The sequence below is a fragment of the Ylistrum balloti genome, unplaced genomic scaffold, assembly GCF_031769215.1.
Source record: "Ylistrum balloti isolate Yb309-2 unplaced genomic scaffold, AGI_CSIRO_Ybal_v1 Utg371040, whole genome shotgun sequence".
In the NCBI taxonomy this organism is placed as follows: domain Eukaryota; kingdom Metazoa; phylum Mollusca; class Bivalvia; order Pectinida; family Pectinidae; genus Ylistrum; species Ylistrum balloti.
In genome coordinates this window covers 58961-78766 of record NW_026782576.1, presented here as the reverse complement: position 1 = coordinate 78766, position 19806 = coordinate 58961, and the positions used below count along the sequence as shown (strand labels likewise).

Here is a 19806-nt window from a genome sequence, read left to right as displayed (position 1 = left end):
CGTTACTCACTATCAATACCCGCCTCGTTACTCACTATCAATACCCACCTCGTTACTCACTATTAATCTATTATCATCTGAAATCATACATTATATATGTGTACATATCTCTAACTGCATTTTACATTACTTTTAAACCAAGTTACTATGTATTCCATTTTATACCTTTCACTCATGAGATGTCTCCTTGCAGGAGGTAAGTACCCAGGTAAAAACAACATGTATGACAAGTGAGCCCTTATTTATTCACATTTGCGTTGACAAACGAAACCTGGCCTTCTATGGAAAAGGCGAATTGGTTTCCGCTTCACACTCCAGTTATTCCTGATTTTAACGAAGCTTTGTGCCCGTCTTCACCTTGATATCTGCAAGCGATACATTATAGTAATAACCTATTTATCTCTCTATGATATTTGTGCAGTCCTGGTGAAATCCGTTATACACTGACACAACCTTTTAGGGCAACGTCAGCTTATGACAGCTATATACTCAGTCACGCGTGACGAATACTTGTTGATTTTTGATAAAGATGTACATGAATCTGACTCGGTATGGTCGTGTTGTGTATGTTGTGTAGTACAACCATGTTTGTCACATCAGTAAGCTTTGTATGGTAGATTTTGTTCTGCTTTTCTACATGTTCTGAACTTTCTATATCACGTATATAAGATGAAGATCTCGACGATTTTTATCATTACTAAAGCTTCATACAATGATAGATAACTGCTTGATGTTTGAGATTTAAGTGGACATTATTTCAAGTGTGACTTTATTACAAAGGCATGGATATTTAGGACGAGAAAAACAGACAAAAAAGAATGAAAGGAAAAAAGAAAGAGTTACATCCCGATCGCTTTTTATGTGTATCTGTTTACAACTGAGAAGAGTGGATTTGCGATATTGTAGAATCTGAATTCTTGAAATAAACAAAGCTGTCACTTTAAACTTTCATGCTGTGATTTTGTCTCTGGACTTGTACGATAGTATCTTACGTCGATATCAACATTGATCTCGTCCAATTTTGTGGACATATCCCCCAGCGGTAGACTTGCAAAATAAACTGTTTGGTAATGTCCTTCACGTCTTTTAAACAAACGGATCCGTTAAATTGTCTTGTACCACAAAAGAAGATGTTGTCAATCTTCGAAGTGTATTGCAGTTTATCCATTATCACCATGCAGTATCTTAAAAGATCAAATTAAAAACAATGAAAGAGGGTATATTGTTTCAAGTAGTGGGACAAAGGAGCCGAGTCAGGCTATCGCATTCCGCTGTTTATAACATGTGTACAGAACATGTCTTTATGGTTGTAGATCTTAATTTTTTATTCAAAGTGCATATAATATACCTTTGTATGTATCTATACGGCAGCGCTGTTATCTATCATTAAGACCCGATTTAAAACCCACATGATGATTTGGTATCGCTATTTTCTTTTAGGTTTGATGTCTTCGGTGTTTGCAGGTAATTTTTTTTAAATACAAAACAAGAACTTCGATATTTTGAATTTTGACTTAAATATTAACAATAACAATCTATGGATTTTGCATTTTCTACATTTCTATGATTACTAGCGTTCATATCTAGTTACGATCAATATAGATAGCTTTGAATCAGCTGTACAATGTGTTAAAAACATATATCAATATTTTCTGTATGTTTCATGTTCGGTACTTGGAATATGTGTAACTCAACAGATTCATTCAACAACTAACATAATATGTAACCTGTATACATGTATTTAAAACAACGATGATACGTTATTTATCGTTGTGAAGTCAAGTTTGGAAATAAGAACAATTAGTATAATGAGGCACCAAATCAATATACATACAACATAGAACAAAAAGTTTTAGAAATACATTACTATCATAACAACATCCAACAAATATGTTCTATCAACATGTTTGACTTGTATCTGATATAGATATACGTACAAGTAGATATAAATAATATATCTAACTTAGCCAATTGATATGTCAGGGTATTATGTATTGATATGTCAGGGTGTTATGTATTGATATGTCAGGGTGTTATGTATTGATATGTCAGGGTATTATGTATTGATATGTCAGGGTGTTATGTATTGATATGTCAGGGTGTTATGTATTGATATGTCAGGGTGGGTGTTATGTATTGATATGTCAGGGTGTTATGTATTGATATGTCAGGGTGTTATGTATTGATATGTCAGGGTATTATGTATTGATATGTCAGGGTATTATGTATTGATATGTCAGGGTGTTATGTATTGATATGTCAGGGTGTTGTGTATTGATATGTCGGGGTGTTATGTATTGATATGTCAGGGTGTTGTGTATTGATATGTCGGGGTGTTATGTATTGATATATCAGGGTATTATGTATTGATATATCAGGGTATTATGTATTGATATGTCAGGGTATTATGTATTGATATGTCAGGGTGTTATGTATTGATATGTCAGGGTGTTATGTATTGATATGTCAGGGTGTTATGTATTGATATGTCAGGGTATTATGTATTGATATGTCAGGGTGTTATGTATTGATATGTCAGGGTATTATGTATTGATATGTCAGGGTGTTATGTATTGATATGTCGGGGTGTTATGTATTGATATGTCAGGGTATTATGTATTGATATGTCAGGGTGTTATGTATTGATATGTCAGGGTATTATGTATTGATATGTCAGGGTATTATGTATTGATATGTCAGGGTATTATGTATTGATATGTCAGGGTGTTATGTATTGATATGTCAGGGTGTTATGTATTGATATGTCAGGGTATTATGTATTGATATGTCAGGGTATTATGTATTGATATGTCAGGGTATTATGTATTGATATGTCAGGGTGTTATGTATTGATATATCAGGGTATTATGTATTGATATGTCAGGGTGTTATGTATTGATATGTCAGGGTGTTATGTATTGATATGTCAGGGTATTATGTATTGATATGTCAGGGTATTATGTATTGATATGTAAGGGTGTTATGTATTGATATGTCAGGGTATTATGTATTGATATGTCAGGGTGTTATGTATTGATATGTCAGGGTATTATGTATTGATATGTCAGGGTATTATGTATTGATATGTCAGGGTGTTATGTATTGATATGTCAGGGTATTATGTATTGATATGTCAGGGTGTTATGTATTGATATGTCAGGGTGTTATGTATTGATATGTCAGGGTATTTTGTATTGATATGTCAGGGTGTTATGTATTGATATGTCAGGGTGTTGTGTATTGATATGTCGGGGTGTTATGTATTGATATGTCAGGGTGTTATGTATTGATATGTCAGGGTATGATGTATTGATATGTCAGGGTGTTATGTATTGATATGTCAGGGTGTTATGTATTGATATGTCAGGGTGTTATGTATTGATATGTCAGGGTATGATGTATTGATATGTCAGGGTGTTATGTATTGATATGTCAGGGTGTTATGTATTGATATGTCAGGGTATTATGTATTGATATGTCAGGGTGTTATGTATTGATATATCAGGGTATTATGTATTGATATGTCAGGGTATTATGTATTGATATGTCAGGGTGTTATGTATTGATATGTCAGGGTATTATGTATTGATATGTCAGGGTATTATGTATTGATATGTCGGGGTATTATGTATTGATATGTCAGGGTATTATGTATTGATATGTCAGGGTATTATGTATTGATATGTCAGGGTGTTATGTATTGATATATCAGGGTATTATGTATTGATATGTCAGGGTATTATGTATTGATATGTCAGGGTGTTATGTATTGATATGTCAGGGTATTATGTATTGATATGTCAGGGTATTATGTATTGATATGTCAGGGTATTATGTATTGATATGTCAGGGTATTATGTATTGATATGTCAGGGTATTATGTATTGATATATCAGGGTATTATGTATTGATATGTCAGGGTATTATGTATTGATATGTCAGGGTATTATGTATTGATATATCAGGGTATTATGTATTGATATGTCAGGGTATTATGTATTGATATGTCAGGGTATTATGTATTGATATGTCAGAGTATTATGTATTGATATATAAGGGTATTATGTATTGATAAGTCAGGGTATTATGTATTGATATGTCAGGGTATTATGTATTGATATGTCAGGGTGTTATGTATTGATATGTCAGGGTATTATGTATTGATATGTCAGGGTGTTATGTATTGATATATCAGGGTATTATGTATTGATATGTCAGGGTATTATGTATTGATATGTCAGGGTATTATGTATTGATATGTCAGGGTGTTATGTATTGGTATGTCAGGGTATTATGTATTGATATGTCAGGGTGTTATGTATTGATATATCAGGGTATTATGTATTGATATGTCAGGGTATTATGTATTGATATGTCAGGGTATTATGTATTGATATGTCAGGGTATTATGTATTGATATGTCAGGGTATTATGTATTGATATGTCAGGGTATTATGTATTGATATGTCAGGGTATTATGTATTGATATGTCAGGGTGTTATGTATTGATATGTCAGGGTGTTATGTATTGATATGTCAGGGTATTATGTATTGATATGTCAGGGTGTTATGTATTGATATATCAGGGTATTATGTATTGATATGTCAGGGTATTATGTATTGATATGTCAGGGTGTTATGTATTGATATGTCAGGGTATTTTGTATTATATATCAGTATTGATATATGTCAGGGTATTATGTATTGATATGTCGGGGTATTATGTATTGATATGTCAGGGTATTATGTATTGATATGTCAGGGTATTATGTATTGATATGTCAGGGTGTTATGCTACCTATTGAACAAATAGCACTATTAGAATATCCTGTATAATAATGTCTACTTATACCTTGTGTGATTAAGAGATAATATACCTAATGTAATTAAGAGATATCAGTTTTAATTACTAATATCATAGTCTTGCTTTTCCAGGATACAACCCTCAGATAACTATTTAGTCAAGTTGTATGATTATAATAATATATGGCTACACAGTTGGACTACATATTCTTTTCCCAGATATAGACCCCTGTATGCCAGGTAACCATGTACTCATGGATGATCCAACACGACTTACCACATATGAAACTGACCCAACATCTGTCCTATGTGACGATGACTTGGTAACGCAGTGGTTCCGGATCAAATGCGGCGTTTTAGCAACAACACCACCACCTTTGAACAGGTGTGGTACCGAAAAGCCTGTGTGGATCGACCCTACAGGTAGGATGTATTTTCATACCACCATTGAGGTTTTCTCTGTATATCTAATAGTCTTACTTTGGCGCTAAATATGATGGCGCTAATTGCGCTAAATGTAGTATTTCAACGTAGCTATTATCATGGATGCGCTAATCTATCATTGTGCTTATTTGCCAAAACGTAATATTATGCTAAAATGTGATTTCGCGAGAATATTAATGTTTACAGTTTTTATACCTAAACTTTAAAACTATGAACTTAAGTCACCAAGGTTTGTCGTAAATAGAGATACTTTGATTTCATTGACATTCAATGTACATGTATGTTTAAAGAAATGATAATTATGAGATCTATCGAATTATTAAGTAGGTGCAACTCGCTAGCTTTGTTTAATCATTCGATTTGACTGATTTGGTTTTTCGTCGAATTCCTGCATGGTTTAAATATTTAAGGCCCCGAGCTTAACTGATAATGACGAGACCTAGAAGGAAGAACACATGTATGAAACAGTCTGATTTATAATTTTGCAATATTTTTCATGGAATTCCAGATTTTAATTGAAACATTCTACTGACGTGTTGTCTTTTTAATAAAACATTGTTGCTTTGTACTATTTCTAACTTGCTTGGTAAAAGACTTTTTAGGGAGAAAATTAGTGGTCTATGTAAACCATAAGAATCATAATCTTGCTCATGGTTTACACTTATTATGTCTCCGGATCGAAAGATCGGGAGTATATGGTCTCAGTGTAGTTTGTTTGTCTCTTGTTAATGTCCCTTTCCCGTAACTCTTGCACCGTAATAGGTCGGGTTTTCATATTTAGCGTGTGCGTTCCTTGTAACAAGAACTTTCCGGTGGTACCAAACTTTTTACCATGTTACTTGAAAGTGATCTTTAACCTACATTCGAAAAACTCAAACATTGGTTTTAACTATTGCAATGTAAGACATAATTGTGCACGCAATTAGCACATGCCGTACACAGAAGAGTTTTAATGTTCCATGTCAGAGGTTTGTTGCAACAGGGGGCATAATATTTCAGAAAAAAACATTTTGTTGAAATCATCATGATGGCATATAATTGTAACATAGACATTATTGTGTTTGATTTATCATTGATTTTACGTAGAAGTATGATTGTTGTGGTACTGATGGTGCGAATTTACATTTAATGATTGGTCATTCAGACATGCCGTCTAGTGGAGCGAGTGCCATCGTGAAAACATGTATGAGAACCGCTTTCTCCGATTGTCGCTTTAAGGGAGAGATACATGTGACGAACTGTGGTGGATATTATGTTTATGAGCTGAAGAATGTGACTAAGAGTTATTGTCCGCTGAGATACTGTGTTGGTAAGATACATGTAAAAACCGCTTAAATTAAGTTCATTAGAATAACACTGATTCACAATTTGTCAAGTCGATACTGAAATCAAAAGAAATGAAACGGTGATTTTCTTATCCAAATGTTGTCACAAAGATAATAAAAAAGGAATCTTCTGTCACTACTGGTTTATACTTTTCAGGTAGCTGAACAGGTGAAAATCTGTTTGTATTGCATAAGTGGGTGGTAGATATATACCACCATACAAAAACATTCGTGAAGATGAAAGAAAGTGGTGATTCTTTTTATTATTTCATTATTAAATTAGTAATGTTCTTAGTGCCTTAAAATGTGAAATATCCTTTATGAATATATTTTTCAGAAGCGGATTCTGGAGTAATGGTATTGCCTTCTGTGTCAGTATCTTTACATGATGGGACGACTACCACCAATTCCGGAGAATCTTTTACCAAAGAGATTCTCTTTACATGTGACTTAGGGGTTAACACGGAAGTAGATTTGACACCGATATATTACGATGTTGTGTGGTACATCAACGATCAGGAAATAAAACGGAAAACGAACCTGAGTAACTCGGCGTACATATCTGATGGGAACCTCAATGAAAGCGAATGGAGGGGAAATTATTCGCTTCCGATGACGGTAAATGGTTTTACTTCAGAATCACATTTTCCAGCTCGACTTCATTAAGATTGTATTTAAAAACGGATAATTTATATAGAAAAGCAACAGAAGATTGCACGAAAATGTCCAATTTTCTTGTTAATTCGAAATAAATATTGCCTCCGTTCTATATTAATTATGGGAATTTGGATGGATCGAAAAAAAACACGGTCGGTAGTATTGTGATGTTAATGAAAGCATCGCATTTTGGTATGTGCTGTTTGTTTTAATGTATGTTTTGCAAAAGGAAATAACGCATACACACAATAGACGATGTGAGATCTCGTTGGATATACCAACACAGTTTAAGAGGGGTTTTTTCCCCATTTACCTCGCTCCATTGAGTATTCGCACATCTTTTGTGACGTTATCGTTTTGTATGTTTGTGTAAATGTTGTGACGTCACACCTAAACACATCGAAAACTCAAATAACAATATGATGTATAATAAGCCAATGAAGATAAGTATTTCAATTTGAATTTTCACTGCGAGATTTGAAGCTGGACGTGTTTGATGCCTTATGGTTCGGTTGTCTCATTTGGGAACGTCACATTACTAACCTTTCCAGAACGCCTAGTATTGTTCTTCTTGAACTTTATCGGCTGTGTCTGTGTATATCCTTGTTAATATTTAATCCTAGTTTCATCGAATTGGATCTTGAATTAAGATCCTACTAACATGTCGACATTTTCGTTTTTATTATTATCATCATTATCGTGTTAATCTAATATAACGGATACTACCGATGTCCATAGCACAAAATCAAAGGAAAAAGTAAACAGTTTCCGTTTGAAGGGAGATAAATCTTTATTTTCTCGTGGTGTTGTCAGTCACTTTACGATCTAAACTTGTATATATATTTTAAGTCTTTTTGATTGGATGGACTGATGGATGGATTCTATATCATAAGTGAGATAGTCACTTACTGACCCTCTATAGAGCTATAAACGGTCAGTAAAATTTATAGGGGGCGAGGGCGTTTTTTTCCGAAAGACAAAGGAAGCAACTGCATTCAACATTATGACCGAAGAGGCGATTTTGTAAAGTAGAACACAGTTCATTTTCCGAAGCGGTTGACGTGGTCGGCGCCATTACATCAAAGTGACCCCCTATAAAACACGTGGTGCCATCTAACGGGACAAAGTGACCCACTAAAGAATTATAGTGGGTCACCATGTGACGTCTCTCGACCAATGATTTTAGGACATTCTAGTCCGAGGTGCGATAAAATCGACGTGAATCTATTTATGTTTTATAAACAGGTCAATTGTTCGGTGAAAGCGAAAGCTGGTGTATGTCCGGGTACCGGGTATTTTGTACGCAGCGTTTCATTCTTCGCTGGATTCACGGTTTGTTGTTTTTCATTAACAGGATCATATGTATAAATGATGGTAACAGGCATATTGTCTAAAAGAAAGTTTAAAATCTGATCTGGTTGATACGGTTTGAATGATATTGAAACGAAGTTGCATATATGACATTAAAATATTTACCATTATTGCTGTTACGTTAAATTACATCATCGAGTAAGGATTAGGTTTTATATCAGATAGATATAAAAACAGTAACACATGTTGATTTTTTACAAAACAGCTTCGTTGATTTTTTCGAATTTTATATACTTAACAGGCAGAACTATCAGGAGAAACTCTCCAGGAAAACGGCGAGCTACAGTTAACGATACAACTTACTGTTCCTCTTGGATGTACTTTCGCAAACGTCCAAGGAAAGTCCGTGTATGTTGAAATTTTGTCATTTTGGCACTTGACGATGATGGAATGATTCTATCAAAGCATTGTACAATTTGTACTCTATCCAAGACAATGAGTAACAAGACTAGACACATTTAGTCCTACGTAGATAACCCAACCAAAACAAATAAATAGATTAACCCCATCTTACAGCTGTTCCTGTCTTTTAAGACTAGTGAATGAAGCTTAGGACCATGGATAAGTGTCCTTGTCCCAAGAATCTAACACATTGATTAATTTTCAATATTAATTGATTTCAAATGAAAATCCAGATCAAGTGAATGTATTGAACAATGCGCCTACTATCACAAAGTTAGGGGTATGATGATATCATCTTTACGTTCGTGTGCTTTCTGAAAAGTTGTAGTCTCAGCTAAAGGACTGACCAACAAAGCTGCTTATTTGACAAAGTAGTGTTGGTAGAATGTTTATATTGATATCGGTATTTTGTAAGCGTCACTCTGAGAGGCTGATAAGGTTTGTCGATTCGGAGGAAGAAGGAGATTTACTAAAGACAGGTCATACGTTTTGTGGAGATTATAGTAGTCTTTCGTGTTTATTGCTAGGTTTTGTGTCTGGAGCTGTTTTACATGATATACACGTGATATATTAAAAATATGAGCACGTGCCTAATTATGCATTTATGGTTAATCTTATATAGTGACGAGTACATGAGGGACTTCTGTCGTATGAGAATTAAAGTAATACAACCAGACCAGGCTTCGGCAACGTCCCAGTGCACACGAGCTGGTGTGAAGAATACCAATTACAACATTCGTACGAATAAAGCAGAGTGTGGAGTGACCATCTTCCATACCAGCTGGGACACTCCAGTCGTGTTGAACATAAGCGGAGCTCCGGACAACATCATCAAATCAGGATACCGCTGGGGTGTAATACAGCTTCAGACAGATCAACAATTTTTCCATGAAGTGTGGAGTAAAGTTGAGGGAGAAAAAATCGAGGTTATGACGTCCTTAACTACATATTGTTTATTTAATGTCCCAATTATCAGTTAATTCTTTCAATTTTTTCAGGTGCAGTCAAAATGAATGACATTAGTACTATAGATAAACTTACCACAGTAGAATATATTTTGCATTTCTGTTTTTTCTTTTCTGAATCAATGGCTCATATGTGTGTTTCCACTATACGAACAGTAATTACATTTATATTTTAAAGATAAAATTCCAGGTATCTAGACTTCATTCTTATAAACTTTCTGGGACTCAACTTTTACAATTAACGTATCTATGAACGTGATTCGATTACCTCCGTACAGGTATCAATTCTGCAAGTACGTAGAAGCTTTAATCTTCTCTAATGATCGTGTGCTACTAATAAGTACATGTCATTGTAATACTACTGTCAGTGGTCTGTCAACGAAATCATTTATCAAAGATATTAAGTATTTAAGTTTACACATTTTTTGCTAACGTAGTTGAATTTGAGATAATTGACAAAAACAGAATGCCACTAATTGCATTTTGTGGATTTCTTCACTTCACTTCTATCACTTCCTAGAGTAGATTTTGTTGTTGAAACAGGCATGTAGCAATTATCAAACACGAGGACATCCTTTGTTTAACAATGTCGGTAAACACTCATTTCTGTCCTTTTTCTAGCGTACGACGGTGATAGCTGACACTTTTCTTTGGCTACATATATTTTGGATGTTAACATTTTGTCTTGTCGCAATTCGTTTCCTTTCCCATTTCGATTTCGTTTAAAAGGATTCACACTGTTTAATATTTTCGTTTTGCTTTATGGTTGTGCTTGGTATTTATCCATGAATATGAAAGTATGATGAGCACTAGAACGTTGAGAATAGACAACAGACAGGTAATTTGGTTTGACGTAACGTCGATATTTGATACTAACAGGAACTCTAAAGTTTATTAATGTAAATAAGAACATTACATATCATGCTAATTCCTTGCCATTATAAAAATACTTTTTTTACTTTGTTCATTTTTTCTTTACTTAAAGGTAGAATTTTCATTTTCATTTATTTATTTGTAAACGATATTGTTGGATGGAAAATGAATACCGGGTTTCAGGACATATGTCAATTACACACCATGTTTACTATTTTCAGTTTTACATTCATGATGACGATATCGATATAATGGGCAAATCATGTTACTCATCAAACGACCCACACATGAAAACTTTCGACGGCAGGTAAGTCATTCTACGGACGGCCAAACACAGATAATATGATTTTTTGTGTGAATTTTTGAAACGGGTTTTCTTTTACTACCTTTCCATTAGGCCAACTACGAACTGAAAATGGGAACAATTCCCAGAAATCGGAAATTAAGATATTTCCAGGCCGTAATATGAAAATTCAGGATGAAAATGGCATTTCCCATTCCATGCTCATTCTCGAAAAAAATCTTGACTTTATTACATTTGTCATCTTAAGATCATCACAAGATCAGATACGATTTCATTATCACTTGATGACATCACAGTGGGCTTCATTACACGAATGGGATAACGGCATTGGTAATTTCGCTGATTGGCACAGCGCATATGACATCGCTGTATTTCACTCATCCACGATACTCAAAGGGTTGCAATCACTTTCGCTCTGTGCACCCCTGGAACATGTCATGACAATATTGAAGGTTCAATGTGCGACACGAAAACCTTGTGTGGTCTTTTTGATGTACACCAAACGAATCTCGAAGTCACATAACGGTATATTGTAATATCATCGAAGTTTGGTGTTGCTCCTTTTGTATCAGCAGGTGATTGGTAGTATTTTTTCCTTGAACCAACCAAATTACTTCGCTTGTACCTTCAATTTTGCCATGAAATCTCTCAGGGATGCAGAGAGCTAAAATGATCGTAGCCCCTGGAGTATCGATAATTTTACTGTCACTATATGTATGTCTAATTCGTGAACATAGAATAAGCGAAATAGACACAAAACATGAAATGTGGTTTTTTTTTCAAATAATCACAGATTTAATTGATTCTTTTTAATGTTTTAATGTTTTACGGAACATTGTTATTTATAAGATATTCCCGAAAAGGTTATCCTTCGAAATCAACTTTTACAGTTCTATCTTAAAATGTCACAATTTCGTCGTGACATTTGTGCGAAGTTAAATGATAATTAGCTATAACACAACTACTGTTGAACATAATGAATAGGACTACTACATCTTGTTTTGGATAACATTTAACAAAATCCATTTTAGGTCAAAGATACATGGATGCATTGAGCGTTTCTATCAAATTAACGATCAGCTTTCTTTTTAAGGCATTACGAGTTACATGAAACAGGGGAGTATGTCCTGTATAAACACGATAATCTCTCAGTGGCGGTGAGTATTCAATAAAGATATTTCAAATGTCTTCCAAATATTTTGAAAATTCAAAATCTAAATAAATAAATATTCAATTCTACATCATTAGTACCGTCTGTTTGGTTCTTCGAGCCAATCTAGCATAAGGTTATCAACTGCTAAAAAGAATAACAGAAACCTTATCTTGATAAACCAAAGATATGATAAATTTTCTTTTCTTCCAGATTCATGCATACTTCCAGCCATGTGATTGGGGTAAACGGAATGCCAAATGTAACTGTGGAATAGCTATACGCAATAGCAATGCTGTCTTCAGGGCCAACTTCTGTAAACATGCCAGTGGGTACAACAGAATTATCGAATTCATTGGCTGTGACAATGATGCTATGACGATCGAGGGCTTTCAATCAAAGCAAAGATTTGGGTCTGGTTACAAGGTAACCACAGTTCACTGTCACTGTCTAAGAAGAAAATAGACGAATGAAAGCGTTCTATATAAGATATCGCTAGTGTGATAAATTCCTGTAAATCTCTGTTTCTCTAACGTATACAACCCCGTAGATCAATATTTAATGTCGATGATGATTTACAATATTTATTTGGGAGAGAATTGTAATACCAGATTATTTGAACAAGGAATTATATATTACTAGTTAGTAAAGGTTATGCCAAAAGCAGTAAAATCTAAAATGTCGTAGTTCGATATGTTGGTATGTTGATAAAATTGTGCAGCAGAAAGAATACAAAGTCACAAGTCAAAATGTTGATATGTGTTTTTTAATTATAATTGCCGATCGTGCATGAAGCTTTTTTAAATTTTAGATTATTCTTCCGACGGGCACAATGGTGACTTTCACTTATGGTTCTTACGGATCCTCTGTTATGCTTATTCATTTTATCTACGTTAAACCGTCGTTGTTGGACTGGAAAGAATCTCGAGGGCTGTGTGGTTATATGGACGGAGCAACAGCGAACGACTTTAAGAAGAGAGACGAATCAGAAGTTCAAGATGTGGACGACTTCAGCAACAGTTGGAAGTAAATATTGATTATGTTTCTACACTTAAGCGAGAGAAGTTACACTAAATTTCTTATCGAAAATGATTACCAAACAATGACATTCATTTAATCAAATATCGCCACAGGTCATTCTTATGACCCTAACACATAAAAATTACGGTTATAGAAATACATTCCAGTACACTGTAGTTTTAATATTACACATCCAGGAACGACTGCTACACATCCAGGAACTACTACTACACAATACAGTGTAGTTGTATTACACATCCAGGAACGACTACTACACAATACAATGTAGTTGTATTATTAAACATCCAGGAACTACTACTACACAATACAAAGTAGTTATATTACACATCCAGGAACGACTACTACACAATACAATGTAGTTATAATATTACACATCCAGGAACGACTACTACACAATACAATGTAGTTATAATGTTATTATTATTTCGTACCTACCCCGTTAATGACGATATTATATCCTTCATTTCGTACCTACCCCGTTAATGACGATATTATATCCCTCATTTTGTACCTACCCCGTTAATGACGATATTATATCCCTCATTTTGTACCTACCCCGTTAATGACGATATTATATCCCTCATTTTGTACCTACCCCGTTAATGACGATATTATATCCCTCATTTTGTACATACCCCGTTTAATGACGATATTATATCCTTCATTTTGTACCTACCCCGTTAATGACGATATTATATCCCTCATTTCGTACCTACCCCGTTAATGACGATATTATATCCCTCATTTTGTACCTACCCCGTTTAATGACGATATTATATCCTTCATTTTGTACCTACCCCGTTGATGACGATATTATATCCCTCATTTTGTACCTACCCCGTTAATGACGATATTATATCCCTCATTTTGTACCTACCCCGTTAATGACGATATTATATCCCTCATTTTGTACCTACCCCGTTAATGACGATATTATATCCCTCATTTTGTTAATGACGATATTATATCCCCGTTAATGACGATATTATATCCCTCATTTTGTACCTACCCCGTTAATGACGATATTATATCCCTCATTTTGTACCTACCCCGTTAATGACGATATTATATCCCTCATTTTGTACATACCCCGTTAATGACGATATTATATCCCTCATTTTGTACCTACCCCGTTAATGACGATATTATATCCCTCATTTTGTACCTACCCCGTTAATGACAACATTTCTTGTCCATGATTTCTTCAGAATTGTGTACGAGAGTTCTGAGTCAATGTTTATCAATCCGTTGGAAATACAGCCACCAGCTTCTTCAACAATGGTCCGTGAATATTGCACCTGCCCTGACGAATACACTTTTAACGATCAGATGGGTGCTTCGTGTTCGGCTTCCCCAGTAGAGCTCTGTTCGTCTTCCAATACCACCATTAACGGCTATCTCCACACGTGCAGGACATCATTGACAAAACGTGATACAGAAGAAGAAATGGTTTATTTTCCTTGGTACACTAATTTGGACGATGGTGATGATACAAGTTTGGTAAATTATTTTTCACAAAACTTTTACATGAGAAAGTAGATGTAGTCATTCCGTTCATTATAAGGATATTCGTTCTGTGTACCTATTATCTGTAACCGTTTCGGTCAATAGTTTTTTTTTAATTCATCAATTCATGATTAGAACATGGGACATTCTCAGGACACGGACTATCCTATTTCATCACCACCTTTATCGGGTTAAAATTATGCTTTCAAGACTTGAAGATATCTAGGAGAGGCGTTCACTTTCAAAATGTTTGATATCTTTGTGCTATTGAAGCTTTGCGTTTAAACGATAATCTCTTTTAAACCATTGCTTTAAGGACTCTGATTGGTCTGGTAACTGGACAGAGAATTCAGCCGCAGAAGCCTGCAGAAAATACCTCCGTGCTAATCCACTAATTCAGAAATGTGAAGAAGTAGTACCAGGTTTTGACAGTGAGGACTACGTGCCCGACTGTACACAAGATATCAAGGTACAACTATTATATCTATGATCGAGATTTGGCATTATCGACATGTACGACTTTAAGTACCATTAGTAGATTCAGATAGATTGAAAAGAGGGTAGAAATGTATTTAGGCATTTTGTGTTTTTCGCCACCCTTTTTGCTATGATCTTAAGGGCCAGTCACACCTACACGTCCTAGCATGGCATTGGTACTTGTTAGGAACTCGATAAGGACGTAATAGAATTTATCTTTGAACGCCAAGCAACGGCGACTGCTTTGACCTGTTCGTGCGAACGCGCTCTCACTAGAACGGGGTAAGGACTTCTTGTGAACTGTAGGTTGAACGTCCATGACCTATTGACAATACAAAGATACCCGGGAGCAACGTTGTAAGGACGGAATATGCATTGGAACTGCGCGTCTCCGCTACGCCCATTGCGTCTATTGCGTTCGTATCCAGGACCTGTTGCGACCTCAATGCGTTGCTACAACGATGTACTAGAGTCCTTCACAGATATATTCCCGTCCTTCCACGTCAGCATTACGTCTATTAAGTCCGTACCACTTGTGAGAAGATCATGCTACGTTGCACAGAGTCAATGGAAAGACAAAAGGAATATTAATACAACTGGGATTTTAAACTGTTTTCAGCTGCTCTGAATCATTTGTCCGTGAACTAGGGGAACTAGCAGCGGACTAAGCATCAGAGTGCTCTTGTTGGGATGGTGTTGAGGGTGAACCGCCCCTGTCCTAGTTACTTGTTTTTTTTCAGTCATGTCTATACTTCTGTAGATAGTGTGAAGACTTGTTTTGGATCTGCTATATATACAACGCTGTGCATCAGGCTGTTACGTCACATAGACGTAACAACTTCAAAGACGTCGTGGTTTGACGTAACAAGAACGCTTAGAGAACAACTTAATGACAGGATGGAATGCTTGTGGACTTCCTAAGGACGGGATAGAACTTCACAAGGACCCAGTATGGGTTACCGGCATCCCTGATTCCGCATAGAATCTAGAGTTCTTGCCACTTCCTAACCAGATTTTGAGAACTTCAGGAACGCCACATGAACTTCAGGCGAGGACATGCAGGTGTGACAGGGTCATTAGCTGATAAGGTTCAGTTCGCCCCCACAGTTCAGTAAACGTCATTTATAGAAATACATTTTGCTTTCAGTTGTGTTCCAAGATTACAAAGCAGCTCATCACTCTGTGGGCTATTAAACCCAAATTAGAGAATACTATCAGCGTGTCTACATACACATATATATATATTCAACAAAAAAAGTCGATAAAGATGAACATTTTCTAAAATAAAAAAAAAAAAAATTGTTCATGTGTTCATTATATTTATTTTTTCCATAGTTCATGGGATCTACTTTGTTCATGGAGTCAACACTGTCCTTACTACAAACAGCGTGTGTTGCTGAAGCAGTGCGTTTAGAAAATCTCACACGGGACGATAGCGGTAGTGGCACCACCCTCCTGGACGAGATTTTAGCCTTGAGTTGTACCAACAATTGCTCCAATGCAGGATCATGTATAAGCGGTATATCCATTACAGAAACTCATTTAAGGAGGCTATTGATAACGTAAACTTCAGAAATTCATATATTGGTCTAGTTGCTGACCTTTTTAAAGTAAGATGATATGTCATATATTTATATATATTATTCTCAGAATGATTCTAAATGTCTTTGTGATTGCTGTAACCTTAGAATATCACATGTGTGTAAAATATACAAAATGATATAACTCAGTGACGCAAGACCAATTGCGTAACATTGTTTCCATAACAACTTAAAGGTACCTGTCTATGTGAAACCAGCTATGAAGGGGATGACTGTTCGTTACATGGAAGTGACACGCCCTTCCTCTCCCAGGAAACAAATATGGGTTTATGCAATTCATATCTAGACACTTGCTCCACATACGTCATAACAGGGGAATATTTTATGCGGGCGCAACTTACGTGCAGAGCCAGTTCATTCAAGGTAGGGAGTAACATTGCTTTGTATTTTACTGGCAAATTAAGAAATCTGGATCGGGGACCTCATGGAAGAATGTAATGAAAATGTAATGATATCATTTATTTTTCGAGAACAATGTTTATAACCTATATGTTCTGAGATTTTCGTGTATTTCTCCAAAAAACATCGATATCCCCGATAATTTGAGCTACTAATTCGTCTGTAGCGACTTGATTCAAGTCAATTGGCGATGTGTTCTCCACCTAGTAGACGTTGTTTTTCTTACATTGTAACTGGCAACCTTTTCAAAGCAGTCCACCGTCGCCATAAGTGACCCACAGAAGAGCTAAGGAATGAAAAGCACTAAATAAGATTTTTCAGTTCTATAATATACTTTCAGATGATTGTTGATTAAATGAAATTATATACGAGCTCATGAAACGTTAATAGTATCTTAAAGACGAAAATATTTTCTCGTTAAAAAGATAACATTTACAGCAGAAAGAGAAAACAGATAAATCTACCAGTTCGAGGAACGCATTTTTTGCCGGCATTAAATTTTCAAATCATGACATATCTCATGACTGGCTGTTTGAAAATGTTGCAGTCTATCTCATCAGAGAAAAAAACCCGTCTACATCATGTAGAAAACATCGTTACTTGACACGAAAGTTGAGAAAGTATGTCATCAAGCCAGTTATAAATTAATAACGTCATTATCTCCCATTATATATCATTGTTTACATTACGTCATAATGTTGTTACCAAGACATTTAAGAACTGGCCAGAAGATAGCCGAGACACGGCTTGAAAACGTTAGCGATAATCAAGTTTATTTGCCTTGTTGGCCTTTTATGTTTACATATTTAAACGATACACAATGTTCTCATCTGATTGAACTGTATATATATAAATATATATGTGTGTATGTGTATTCAAATTTGCCTATACAAACCAAACCATCTGCGATTAAATACCGTATGGAAATATCGAAAATCAATCCCAAAAGAAACTTTCAAATCAATGTTTTGGAAATGATGACACCATGTGGAGATTTGAATGTATTAATAAAATGCTGATCTGATTATACATGTAATTTATAAATCAATGATTCAAACATTGTTTTCTGTAGTAGGTCCCTGAGCCTCATGTCGTTTGTTGCAGGTGAACGGTTCGTCTTTAGAAATGGTAGGAGAGATATTGACTTTTCCAGGAGTGTATGTGAACCCGTTCATTGGTATCTGCGAAATTCCAAATAACCTAATTTCCCGAAAACGTCGCTCTGATGATCAGATGCCGACCACCCGGAAACGTCGCTCCATCTCTGATGGTCAGCTGCCGACTGGCTACAACATCAGCCTCTCTAACGACGGAACGACCTTCAGCACTGAGGTCACTTTCATCAGCTTTGATGCCAACTGCTACGAATGCAACATAACTACTATGACGTGTACAGAAAAGGTAGTGTAAAACACATAAAAATCTTTAAAAGCAGCTGTAGCATTGTTTCTTAAATCTACATCTATATTTGGGAAGATGATTTGTAGTAAATTAACAGCAGGTTTCTGTGCGTAGGAAAGCCTAGAAAGGTCAAATTTCGAAGGGAAAAATATAAAATCGCCTTCAAAAGTCGCAATAATGTGAAAATTTCGTAATAACGCCTTGAAAAGTCTTAATAACGCGAAAAAGTCGTAATAACGCCTTTCAAAAGTACGAAGTATGAAGAGTTAAAGAAACGCATCCTTTGAAGAAGAGAAAATTTGGAAATCGATTATAGAAACAAATCATTTGTTAATTCCTGTGATTTAGAAAACAGAAAAAGTAAAAGAGGTCGTTATTCGTTTGAAACACGGTGATTTAGTCTACATGTGTTTACAGATTAATACCTAATCTAGTGTCAATTAGACATCTTTGAATCTTACATAAGGTAGAAACTGTTGGTGAATCTATGTTAGATGAACAGTTACATACCGTCAATTGTTTACTTACACACTATGCATTCAGGCTTCTAACTATTAATGTATTTGTTCTTCGAAACGAGATTTGAGTTCCATTCACTCTCAATACATATCATATTTTGATGTAGCCTGCCTGTAACCGAATCGTACAAGATACAACTCTCTCAACGGTCGCCGACACTTCTGGTAAGTTTACCTCTGCTGTTATATATGTTATAGCGTGTAATTCTAATTGCAATTGATCTGACTGAATTACCAAACCCTAGAATACAGGTGGCATGTTATTTTAGCAAGAGCAGTGGACACTTTGTGGCATTGCATGTGGAAATGCCAAGTGGTTCATATAGAGCCTTGGACAGCTGGCTCGCTGAAGTCTCTTCATAGAACGAATGTGAACTTCCGACTTATCCTGACATATAAAACATACTTTCAGCCATTCAAGTGGAAATAAAAAAAAACATTCTAAATGGTTAACAAAGTTCAAATAAACGTAACAAACTTTAACATTTACAAGTTCAAAGCCGTATGTTTTGTCTTGCTTTGTAAATAGTGAACAACCCTTTCTACACCCTTATTGCTCTGAACGGACA

The 19806-nt window shown here is 35.4% G+C and overlaps 1 protein-coding gene across 1 annotated transcript; it reads left to right on the top strand.

Moving 5' to 3' along the window:
* Window positions 1-1409: 1409 nt before the first annotated feature.
* Window positions 1410-18728, top strand: LOC132560233 (von Willebrand factor D and EGF domain-containing protein-like). Its single transcript, XM_060224893.1, has 16 exons — window positions 1410-1464; window positions 5023-5226; window positions 6392-6556; window positions 6910-7190; window positions 8475-8561; window positions 8842-8942; window positions 9625-9928; window positions 11062-11147; window positions 12238-12301; window positions 12508-12720; window positions 13106-13320; window positions 14544-14835; window positions 15158-15310; window positions 16654-16837; window positions 17095-17282; window positions 18423-18728. The coding sequence occupies exons 1-16, from the start codon at window positions 1410-1412 to the stop codon at window positions 18726-18728; spliced, it is 2898 nt and encodes a 965-aa protein (XP_060080876.1).
* The last annotated feature ends 1078 nt before the right edge of the window (window positions 18729-19806 follow it).

What these genes read in the sequence shown, in the direction of transcription:
- LOC132560233 (XM_060224893.1), top strand. Translation starts at nt 1,410, where the DNA reads ATGATGATTTGGTATCGCTATTTTCTTTTAGGTTTGATGTCTTCGGTG. An exon ending in ATTATTCGCTTCCGATGACG is followed by an intron (nt 7,191 to 8,474) that starts GTAAATGGTTTT and finishes TTTTATAAACAG; the next exon opens with GTCAATTGTTCGGTGAAAGC. An exon ending in GACTTCAGCAACAGTTGGAA is followed by an intron (nt 13,321 to 14,543) that starts GTAAATATTGAT and finishes TGATTTCTTCAG; the next exon opens with AATTGTGTACGAGAGTTCTG.